We start from the raw sequence: 12,306 nt of genomic DNA, 5'->3' as shown, positions 1-12,306 counted from the left end.
ACACTTCTGTTACGTTCTGACTTTGGCATATAAATATGTTTTTATTACATCTCAGAAAATTAAAGTTATCTTTTAACATATCATTCATTAAAGATTACATGTTTTGTGACCTGATGGTAAAAAAAGAAATGGTTTTAGGTGAATTTTTAAAAATAAGTTCATGTCCCCATAAGCGTGGAATCACTCATTTTATATATATATATATATATATATATATACACACACACACTTTTTCATTTTAGCATTTAACAAGCTTGTATTTTTCTTTGCCTTAATTTTGACGGCACATGACAATCACGTGACTTTTGTTTTTAATTACTGTACTTCTATTTTTTACTCTTCTGTTGTATTATATTATAGTGTGTAGTAGTAATAATAATAATAATAATAATAGTGTCACCAGGCAAAACAAATCTTGCCCGGCAGCACTTATTTTATACCTATATGTTGATAATGATAATATTTCTCAATCATCAGCTGTCAGGTTATAGTCCTATGGAAATCCATGACCTTGAGTCTGACATTTTAAAGTCATTCAAGGTCAAAGGTCATGGTGCCAAATGAAAGCCCATATGGCACTTCCTATAAGTTGATAACGGTAAATATCTGTCTACAATCAACCGTTTTCAAGTTACAGCCCTCTGAAAATCCGTGACCTTGAGTTTGACCTTTCAGGGTCACTCAAGGTCAAAGATCATGGTGCCAAATTAAAGGCCATCTGGGAGTTCCTGTAGGCTCATAACAGCAAACATTTGTCTGTCGGCAACCGTTTTTGAGCTATAATAGAAAATGTGTTATTTTGACTGAAAGTTTGACCTTTCCGGTGACCTTGACCCGATTACCCCCAAAATTAATCAGGTAATCTACAGACCATTGCCCACCTACCCTGAAAATCTGAAGTCAATCAGTGCAATTGTCTAGCTCAGGGGTTTTCAAAGTGTGGGAGAGTCAGCCCCCCCTCGGAGAGCAAATAAACAACAGCGCCCCCCCTTACAATTTTTGTTGTTGCTATACTTAATGTTCCATTCGTATTTTTGAAAAAATGGTTGTTGTACACATTATTTTTTTTCTTTTTCACATTTTAAACATCTGTGCTTTTTAAAACATCTTGTTTTACACATTTTAAACATCCCATAGCATCGTTAGCTAGCATCTCTTGGCAGACAACACACTGTGGCAGTGGAGCATCTTCAGATCCAGTCCATGAAAATATAAACTTTAAATAATCGTGGTCATACTTCCTTCTTTTTCCAGTCCCCCAGGATTCCGCGGGCCTTTTTTGTGATTGTTGTGGGCTAAAATGTCTGATGTTGCGGGGGGTTTTCCAAAAAAATTGCGATGAAAGTTGCGGTGTTTTTTAGGTTTTTGTTGCGATTACATTGCGGGAGGAAGTGAAAGTTGCGAGAAATTGTTGTGATTTTCTCTTTTTGTGATTAAAATTGAGTGATATGTTAAATATTAAGTTATTACTGAAAAACTATTGATTAAAAAAACAAAGAGAAATGGTCCTATAAACAACTTTACCAATATACAAGATTACCAGGACTACAAAAATGCAGAAAAATAGGCTTTACTTATCCAAATGCACCTGTTGGTTCAAAAGTTAAAGTGCAGAGAACCTCACAGCACAACATGAAGTTACCTTAAAATATAATATAAATTGCTCAGCTTTCATGTAAGAAAAAAAACTATTAATATATTAGTACCGTGTGCAGGCAGTCTCTCCTGAAGACTAAATTAAACAATAATTATAAACTAATAAAATAAATGGCTCCGGCTTCATAGAAGAAAAAAACAATTTGAACAGAATCTCACAGTATGATGCTGAAGCTGCCTAAACAATGGAAAATAAAATACCATTTTAGCAAAAATGTTGGCATCCATTAACTTCTTGTATTAAGTAAAAAAAAAAATAAAGTGCACACAATCCTTCACTGTAAACATAACACACTTTCAGTGTTGCCAGATACTGCTGACGTTTTCCAGTCCAAAATATGTTCAAAACCCGCCAAAATGCACTTGAAATCGTCCAATCTGGCAACACGACGCGCATGCTGCTTCTCTTGAACACACGGAAGTAAGGCGGAAGGTAGTTTGTCAACGTCACCTCAAGACGACGCCAACGATTGGTCAAATTTGCGGGAAAGTTGCGGTGATTGCAATTATATCCAACACCGCCCTGAATTCGCGGGGATTGGTTGAATTTGCGCTGAAGTTGCAAATCGCAACATCCTGGAGGCTCTGGTTTTTTGCTTGGCCCAGACTTTGTCTCCTCACTCACTGTAGCTTTAGGTACTAAAAAACGATCCATTTTGTCTCTCACGTTGCGCCCCCCCTGAAGAACTCTGGCGCCCCCCAGGGGGGGCGCACCCCACACTTTGAAAAGCCCTGGTCTAGCTGCTAGCTTGTTAACAAACAAACAAACAAGCAAACAAACAAACAGATTACAATACTTCGCTCCACTTACTCCATCGCAGGCGAGGTAATAATAATAACAACAACAACAAGCTCAGAATTCTGATTTGTGTGTTAAGGTGAACGAAGCACATCATACACCCACCCATCCACCTGCCGTTTGATGCAGTTCTCTAATCAGCCGATCCCTTGACAGCAGCACGATGCATCAAATCATGCAGATACAAATCAAGAGCTTCAGTAAATGTTCACAATGTTCAAACATCAGAATAGGAAAAATTGTGATCTCAAAGTGTGACTTTTAATTCTCTGTGGCATGGGTGTTGGTTTGAGTATTTCACAAACTGCTGATCTCCTGGGGTTTTCACACACAACAGTCTCTAGTCTAGAGTTTACAAAGAATGGTGCGAAAAACAAAAAACATTGGGTTGAGTGAGTGACAGTTCTGTGGGTGGAAAAAACAAACGCCTTGTTGATCAGAGGGCTCAGAGGACAATGGACAGATTGGTTCGAGATTTCTTTTTTGCCAGGAAGGATATAGTAACTCCTATAATCTGCAGTGAGCAGAAAAGCATCTCAGCATGCAACAGCAGACAGAAGAACACATTGGGTTCCAGTCCTGTAGCTAAGAACAGGGATCTTAGAATCAAGAACAAGTTCCTATTAAAGTGGCCAGTGAGTGTGTATACAAAGTTAAAAGATTTAAGCAGTCATGGAGGTCAAGGTTGATCGAGCCAGTGTTGAAAACCCCCTGATGGATTAAATCAAATTTAAAATCTGAATTTTTTTCTACAAATGTATTCACTCGGTTTGATCTACAAACATTGCCTTTCATGTCTTCCTAATTATCCCCACACTCCTGTGTGCAGAAAGTTGAGACGATCCAGCACTACCCTCCTGATGGTCAGCATCTGTGTGTGCATGACCATCGTCTACCTCCTCTTCATCTTTGACATTAAAAACACAACCCCCAGCTCCAGCTCATTTCATCCAGAAGAGAACATCGTTCCTCTGTCCGAGTTCCATCAGGAGCGAGACTAAATCAAATCAAGTTTATTTGTATAGTGCTTTTAACAATAAACATTGTCGCAAAGCAGCTTTACAGAATTTGAACGACTTAAAACATGAGTGAATTTTATCCCTAATCTATCCCCAATGAGCAAGCCTGTGGCGACGGTGGCAAGGAAAAACTCCCTCAGACGACATGAGGAAGAAACCTCGAGAGGAACCAGACTCAAAAGGGAACCCATCCTCATTTGGGCAACAACAGACAGCCTGACTATAATATTAACAGTTTTAACAGGTATAACCCTCAACTGTCCTCATGGGGCCGTCCTTCACAGGAGCGGTGCGATAAAACTCCGACCAGACACAGGGCATCAGGATGGATCAAGCAGGTCCGAGGGGCAGAAGAGGCCAGCATCTCAATCCCAGGATCAACATGTAACTCAGAGGGACAGATTGGGGGGAAGAGAGAGAAAAAGAAAACACAGGTTGTTAGGTATGCCCTAAAAATGACAAGTATTAAATCTGTGTGGTAGACTCGCAGAGACGAGAGTTTACATCAGGCATAACACACAACAATGGCATGTTAATATGGTAAAAAATATCATGACCTGCTCTGGCTGGATGCTTGATTGGGTGATGGAGCACACTCCTCAGCAATGATGAGATGCAGATGGGACCCTTAGGGCTGGCCAAGACAATTCAGTTACATTTCACCGGGTCTGGGACATGCGACAGAATGTCTGACGGCCGATTCCCTGCAGGCTACGATAGCCAGTCGAGGTCTCCACCCTCTCCACCAAAAGATTTCCTGTTGACTCCATGTAACTCAGAGGGACAGATTTGGGGTGGGGGGGAGGGAAAGAAAACACAGGTTGTTAGGTATGCCCAATGTCACCTGAATAAGTAGGAGCAGTATACATATTGCACCGAGTACAAGCAGGGACTCCGGCAACCAACTATGACAGCATAACTAAAAGGAGAGAGCCAGAAGGTAACACAGGCATGAGGGAGCCCCGGGACATAAAGCAGCCAGCCACTACACCGTCAACAAACTCGAGTGAGCAAGCAAGTGGGGACTGACAGCATCCATACATCCCAGTTTACCAAAACACTATGTCTGAGGACCCTCCAGATCTACTCCTTTACCTCATAAACACCATTAACAAAAGGCTTGACTAAACAGATATGTTTTCAGCCTAGACTTAAATGCTGAGACTGTGTCTGATTCCCAAACACTACTTGGAAGGCTGTTCCATAACTGTGGGGCTTTGTAAGAAAAGGCTCTGCCCCCTGATGTAGCCTTCACTATACGAGGTACCAGCAGATAGCCTGCACCTTTTGATCTAAGTAGGCGTGGCGGGTCATAGAGGAGCAGAAGTTCACTCAGGTACTGTGGTGCGAGACCATTTAGTGCTTTAAAGGTCAATAGTAGTATTTTATAATCAATACGAAATTTGATTGGGAGCCAATGCAGTGTGGATAAGACAGGGGTGATGTGGTCATATTTTCTAGTTCTAGTAAGGACTCTTGCTGCTGCATTTTGAACTAACTGGAGCTTGTTTATGCACTTATTGGAACATCCAGACAGTAAGGCATTACAATAATCCAACCTGGAGGTAACGAAAGCATGGACTAGTTTTTCTGCATCATGCAATGACATTAAATTTCTTATCTTTGCAACATTTCTGAGATGAAAGAAAGCTATCCGGGTGATGTTATCAATGTGAGTTTCGAATGAAAGACTGGGGTCAATAATCACTCCGAGGTCTTTTACTGCTGCACGTGAAGAAACAGAAAGGCCATCCAGAGTCACTGTGTAATCAGAAAACTTACTTCTAGCTGTATGTGGTCCGAGTACAAGTACTTCAGTCTTGTCAGAGTTAAGCAGAAGGAAATTAATAAGCATCCAGTGTCTAATGTCCTTAACACATTCCTCAATTCTATTAAGCTGGTGTCTCTCATCAGGTTTTGCAGAGACATACAACTGTGTCATCAGCATAACAGTGGAAACTAATACAATGTTTACGAATAATATCGCCCAGAGGTAACATATATAGAGAAAAAAAAGCAGTGGACCCAAGACAGAACCTTGTGGAACACCAAACTTTACCTCGGTACATCTAGAAATATCACCATTTATATCAACATACTGATAACGATCAGTTAGATAAGAGCTGAGCCAGGAGAGGGCCATTCCCTTAACTCCCACAACATTTTCTAGTCTATCCAGAAGAATGGAATGATCAATGGTATCAAATGCTGCACTAAGGTCAAGCAACACAAGTAGCGAGACACAGCCCTGATCAGACGCCAACAGTAGGTCGTTTACTACTTTAACCAGAGCTGTCTCTGTGCTATGATGAGGTCTAAATCCTGACTGATACATTTCATGGATGTTATTCCTATGTAAATATGAGCATAACTGCTGTGCCACAGCTTTTTCAAGGATCTTGGAGATAAAGGGGAGGTTTGATATTGGCCGATAATTGGACAGCTGACAGGGATCAAGGTCAGGTTTTTTAATCAGGGGTTTGATAACTGCTAGTTTAAAGGATTTGGGTACATAGCCAATCATAAGAGAAGAATTTATTATTTTTAGAAGCAGTTCAATTACTCCAGGCATTATCTGTTTGAATAGATGTGTCGGTAAGGGATCTAGTACGCAAGTTGAGGCTTTTGATGTAGAGATTAATGAAAGTAATTCAGTTTCTTTTAGGGGAGTAAAACATTCTAACTGATGATCTGATACAGTTATATTGTTAACTACAAGGTCACTTTCATTGTCTAACCTTAAATTAGTAGTTTGAATTTTTTGTCGGATATTCTCAATTTTGTCATTAAAAAAATTCATGAAGTCGTTGCTACTACATACTGCAGGTGTGCATGTGTTGATAGTGGACTTATTCCTGGTTAATTTTGCTACAGTATTAAATAGGAATCTAGGATTATTTTTGTTATCTTCTATTAGGGAGGAGAAATATGTTGATCTCGCAGCACTAAGAGCTTTTCTATACTTCAGGAAGCTCTCCTTCCAAGCTAATTTGAACACTACCAATTTTGTTTGACGCCATTTACGTTCCAATTTTCGAGTGGTCTGTTTTAATGTGCGAGTGTCATCATTATACCAGGGTGCTAATTTTTTGTCTCTGACCATTTTCCTTTTTAGAGGAGCTACATTATCTAAAGTATGGCGGAATGTTGACTCTAAGCATTCAGTTGCCTGATCAAGTTCTGCAGGGGCTGACAGTGACCCAATCAAAGTTGACAGCTCTGGGAGATCATTTATAAAGCTCTGTGCAGTAGTTGACGTGAAAGTACGTTTAATACAGTAGCGTGGTGAGGTGCATATATTATTACTCAGACATATTTTGAATGAGATGAGACAATGATCTGAGAACTTCAGACTGTGGAAGTATGACTATATTGTCTACGTTTAATCTGAATGTTAGTATTAGATCAAGGGTGTGACCACCATTATGGGTCGGTCCTATGACATTCTGCTTAATCCCGACTGAATCTAAGATGGACACAAACGCTGTTTTTAAAGGGTCTTCTGGGTTATCGAAGTGAATATTAAAATCTCCGACAACTAAAGCTTTGTCTAAGGAAATAACCAGATCTGAGATAAAATCTGCAAATTCAGAAAGAAACTCAGAATATGGCTCCGGGGGCCTGTAAATAATAAACAATGGAATTAACTGAGTAGACTTATTTTTTGAGGCTACATACATTAAATGAGTATGAAGAACTTCAAAATGTATTAAATTTATAACCAGGTTTTTGTGTTACACCTAGATAATCGTTATAAATAACCGCGCCGCCGCCTCCTCTGCCAGTTAGACGAGGCTGGTGTATATAACTGTATCTAGGAGGACTCGCTTCATTTAATGCTATATATTCATTTGGCTTAATCCATGTTTCTGTTAAACACAGTACATTAAACTCCTGATCAGTAATGAGTTCATTAACCATTAGCGCTTTAGATGTAAGAGATCTAATATTTAATAGCCCCACCTTTAGATCAAAGGTGCTGGCAGCAGCTGTACAGTCAGTATGATCTAATTTTATATTGATTAGGTTACTGGAACAAACTCTCTGAAAATTTCTACCTTTTTGTTGAGCTCGGGGAACAGACACAGTCTTGATGTAGTGGGCCCTGAGTGACGACTCTGTGCAGCTAGCAGACAGTCGGTTTAGCCTGTTCGTCTGCTCCCTGGCCTTGGCTCTGGATTGTCAGAAATTAATTAGGCCTGTTCTGAGACTATGACCTATGCTGCAGGAAATGAGAGCAGCACCTTCCCGAGTGGGATGGATACCGTCCCGCCCTAACAGGCCAGCAGTGCCCTCAAAATTAGCCCAATTATCTATAAAGCCCACACTGTTTTCAGAGCACCACCTGGACAGCCAGCAGTTCAGCGACCATAACCTGCTGTAAGCTACATCGCCACGCCGCATTGGGATGGGGCCAGAGCATACTACAGCATCGGACATCGCCTTCGCTAATTTAAACACCTCTACAAAGTTACTCTTAGTAACCTCAGACTGATGAAGGCATATATCATTAGCTCCTGCATGGATAACTATCTGTGAGAACCTGTGCTTGCCTAGGACCCTAAGATTACCTGCTATGTCCGGCGCCCTGGCTCCCGGTATACACCTGACTAAAGCTGCTGGTGCCCCTAAAGGCTGAGCTAATTTCACGTGCCGTATGATAGAGTCCCCTATAACCAGAGCTCTTTCAGGTTTCTCAGTGGGTGCATCACTAAGGAGAGCAAACCTGTTCGACACGTGACGCGGAGAGGAGTGGTGCTCAGCGGTAGCTTTGGCTCTACGCTTATGCCGCCGAGCCGTCACCCATTCTCCCCACTGTAAGGGCTCTAATGCTGGAGTTGGGGGGATTACTAACTCCACCTAGGGCGTCCAGACTTTCCCTAACAGAAACTACACTGTTCTCACGCTCACTAACCTGCTCTAAAGCCTGGACACGCGCTTCTAGCACTGTAATCTTCTCCGTCAGAGAGCTAACTAATCTGCACTTATCACAAATAAAGCTATCGCTAGTGACGGAGGAAGAATGACTAAACATCCTGCACTCAGCACACTGAACAGGCTGAAGGTGTGCCATGATGAAAAGATTCACGTACCTTAAATGAAGATCTGTTGATATTAAAGCAGATCAGATGTGGATGGCCTCCGCTTGTGGTCTTTACACAGGAGGAGAGAAAAAGAAAGCTTCCGGTCTCGGCGTTCTTCCGAAAAAAGAAAGAGAAAAAAACAGAAAAAGGAAAGTGAAAAGTACAAAAATGAAAGCGACAGTACAATAAAAATGAAGAGGATACTGGAAATTTATTTGTAGAAAAAAAGTTAAAAAAGGATTAGTAATTAACGCCGGCACTCGCGGGAAAAAAGGACTCGGCGTGAACAACTCAGGAAGCAGGAAGTGCGTAAACCAGGAAGTCCCAACTTCCCAACAACTGACTTCTCATTCACCTACTACGGGCCATGTACAGCGTTCACCATTCTCCTCCACTACTTCCTGTTAGCAGCATTCACCTGGAGCACGCTGTACGCCACACACATCTTCCTCCTGATCAAAAATACGCTCTTGGGGCTGCCGCAGTACTTCAGTGTCTTATCCATTTCCGTGGGTTGGGGTGAAAGACAAGAACCTGTCCTTCTTACTACTGTATTGTCAGTGTGTTCACGTTGCTTGAAAGAAATACAGATCGTCAAGGTGAAGATAATGCATTAGACAGACTTTAATGGTTTAAATTCTCCAGGTCTTCCCGCAGCGGTGGTTGGAATCTCTTTAGGAATCGCGTACCGGATCAATAATCCATTAAACTACAGACAGCAGATGCTGTGAGTGAGACTGCACTTAAATTCCTGCTGTATTCAGACCAGTTAAAGACACTTTCAGGAGTAAACACTGATTGTGTTTAGTATCTCTGGGCTACTTCACCTGTACAGTGGGGCAAAAAAATATTTAGTCAGTCACCAATTGTGCAAGTTCTCCCACTTAAAAAGATGAGAGAGGCCTGTAATTTTCATCATAGGTATACCTCAACTATGAGAGACAAAATGAGAAAAAAAAAATCTAGAAAATCACATTGTCTGATTTTTAAAGAATTTATTTGCAAATTATGGTGGAAAATAAGTATTTGGTCAATAACAAAAGTTAATCTCAATACTTTGTTATATACCCTTTGTTGGCAATGACAGAGGTCAAACGTTTTCTGTAAGTCTTCACAAGGTTTTCACACACTGTTGCTGGTATTTTGGCCCATTCCTCCATGCAGATCTCCTCTAGAGCAGTGATGTTTTGGGGCTGTCGCTGGGCAACACGGACTTTCAACTCCCTCCAAAGGTTTTCTATGGGGTTGAGATCTGGAGACTGGCTAGGCCACTCCAGGACCTTGAAATGCTTCTTACGAAGCCACTCCTTCGTTGCCTGGGCGGTGTGTTTGGGATCATTGTCATGCTGAAAGACCCAGCCATGTTTCATCTTCAATGCCCTTGCTGATGGAAGGAGGTTTTCACTCAAAATCTCACGATACATGGCCCCATTCATTCTTTCCTTTACACGGATCAGTCGTCCTGGTCCCTTTGCAGAAAAACAGCCCCAAAGCATGATGTTTCCACCCCCATGCTTCACAGTAGGTATGGTGTTCTTTGGATGCAACTCAGCATTCTTTCTCCTCCAAACACGACAAGTTGAGTTTTTACCAAAAAGTTCTATTTTGGTTTCATCTGACCATATGACATTCTCCCAATCCTCTTCTGGATCATCCAAATGCTCTCTAGCAAACTTCAGACGGGCCTGGACGTGTACTGGCTTAAGCAGGGGGACACGTCTGGCACTGCATGATTTGAGTCCCTGGCGGCGTAGTGTGTTACTGATGGTAGCCTTTGTTACTTTGGTCCCAGCTCTCTGCAGGTCATTCACTAGGTCCCCCTGTGTGGTTCTGGGATTTTTGCTCACCGTTCTTGTGATCATTTTGACCCCACGGGGTGAGATCTTGCATGGAGCCCCAGATCGAGGGAGATTATCAGTGGTCTTGTATGTCTTCCATTTTCTAATAATTGCTCCCACAGTTGATTTCTTCACACCAAGCTGCTTACCTATTGCAGATTCAGTCTTTCCAGCCTGGTGCAGGTCTACAATTTTGTTTCTGGTATCCTTTGACAGCTCTTTGGTCTTGGCCATAGTGGAGTTTGGAGTGTGACTGTTTGAGGTTGTGGACAGGTGTCTTTTATACTGATAACGAGTTCAAACAGGTGCCATTAATACAGGTAACAAGTGGAGGACAGAGGAGCCTCTTAAAGAAGAAGTTACAGGTCTGTGAGAGCCAGAAATCTTGCTCGTTTGTAGGTGACCAAATACTTATTTTACAGAGGAATTTACCAATTAATTCATTAAAAATCCTACAATATGATTTCCTGGATTCTTTCCCCCCATTCTGTCTCTCATAGTTGAGGTATACCTATGATGAAAATTACAGGCCTCCCTCATCTTTTTAAGTGGGAGAACTTGCACAATTGGTGGCTGACTAAATACTTTTTTGCCCCACTGTATGCACCTGTGTGTGTGTGTGTGTGTGTGTGTGTGTGTAGCTGTTGGCTGGCTGCACTAGATCAGAATAACAGGTTTGATGGGAGGAAGCCCATGCTGTGGGGTTTCCTGCTCCCTGTCGCTGTAATGCTCCTCTTTAACATCGCAATACTCTTCTACTTCTCATACACCACCTGCAGGACAAACCCCGACCTCAACAGGTGTATGTACAGTAACAACATGAAACAATAACAACAAATATCTCAGTCTGCAGGTAAAAAGTTAGCTTTAAGATAACAGTTGCTTTCTGCACAGTTCAGAGGCCGTTCCTCTAAGGAGTAAAATGTTCTGCTGCGTGTCCATGGCCGTGGTGCTCGGCCTGTCCTGGGTCTTCGGCTCCTTCATGCTTCTAGAAAAGGAAGAAACTATGAAAACCATCTTCAGTTTCGCCTTCTGCCTCCGTAACACCACGCAGGTGTGCACTTCTGCCCATAAGGGTTATTTCATTTTACTACCTTTGCAGTGGACGATTATTAGGCCTTGTTGAATCAATCTTTGAGTGACGTTATGTGTTAATGGTTTTATAGGCCAGACTGAACTAAAAATTCCTGCTAAATGTACATTTCGCCACACCCACAAATCTTCATACTGTACAAGGAGATGATAACTGAATGGAGAAACAGTGCCTTCTAACTGCGTAATCCAGTAATGCAGCTTAGCCACTGCAGAGTGCCAGCTAGTGTAGCCACGCACTAGTGTTGTAGGACTCGAGACCAGTCTCAAGACCACTTTTTGAAGGTCTCGGTCTCTGAAACCACTGCATTTTTACTTGGTCTTGTCTCGGTCTCAGATATAGAGGACTTGGGATTTTATTTCAAGCCCGGTCAAGACTACAACTGTGGGGATTTCACTAAATTGTCTCTGCATTGTCTGATGTGTTTGTTAACATCGTTACTGTGATTGGATGTAAAATTTCCAGCTTCAAATAACAACAGTAACATGATTCATCGCTAATTTGAAATTTTTCTTCCTGCTAACGTCTGTCACCTCTCCCCCACACTGATCTGGTCCTGGTCTTGACTCGGTCTTGCCCTACTTTGGTCTTGACTTGATCCCAACCCCTCAAAGTCTTGGTCTTGATACACTCTGGTCTCAGTCGTGACCTGATCTTGGTTTAGGTGATCTGGACTACAACACTACCACACACAAACTTGTTCCTCTGTTAAAGGGTGCCATTATTTTTTCATTTATGGATTTCTTTTGGAGCACTTAATATGAAAAACTGAGTTTCACAATGTTTTAATTAAATTGGGGTGTCTATAGGAATATGT

The 12,306-nt window shown here is 41.7% G+C and overlaps 1 protein-coding gene across 1 annotated transcript in view; it reads left to right on the top strand.

Annotated features, from left to right (window-relative positions):
- The window catches only part of adgrg7.1 (adhesion G protein-coupled receptor G7, tandem duplicate 1), an 86,278-nt gene that overhangs the window by 73,517 nt on the left and 455 nt on the right, over positions 1-12,306 (top strand). Inside the window, exons 8-12 of the mRNA XM_060911198.1 lie at positions 3,285-3,446; positions 8,881-9,077; positions 9,204-9,285; positions 11,038-11,196; positions 11,291-11,450. Of these exons, the coding sequence (XP_060767181.1) occupies positions 3,285-3,446; positions 8,881-9,077; positions 9,204-9,285; positions 11,038-11,196; positions 11,291-11,450 (760 nt within the window). The remainder of the gene's footprint in view (positions 1-3,284; positions 3,447-8,880; positions 9,078-9,203; positions 9,286-11,037; positions 11,197-11,290; positions 11,451-12,306) is intronic.

Source organism: Neoarius graeffei, chromosome 27, assembly GCF_027579695.1.
Source record: "Neoarius graeffei isolate fNeoGra1 chromosome 27, fNeoGra1.pri, whole genome shotgun sequence".
Lineage (NCBI taxonomy): Eukaryota > Metazoa > Chordata > Actinopteri > Siluriformes > Ariidae > Neoarius > Neoarius graeffei.
The sequence above is the reverse complement of the archived record's forward strand: the minus strand, read 5'-3'. Positions and strand labels throughout refer to the sequence as shown.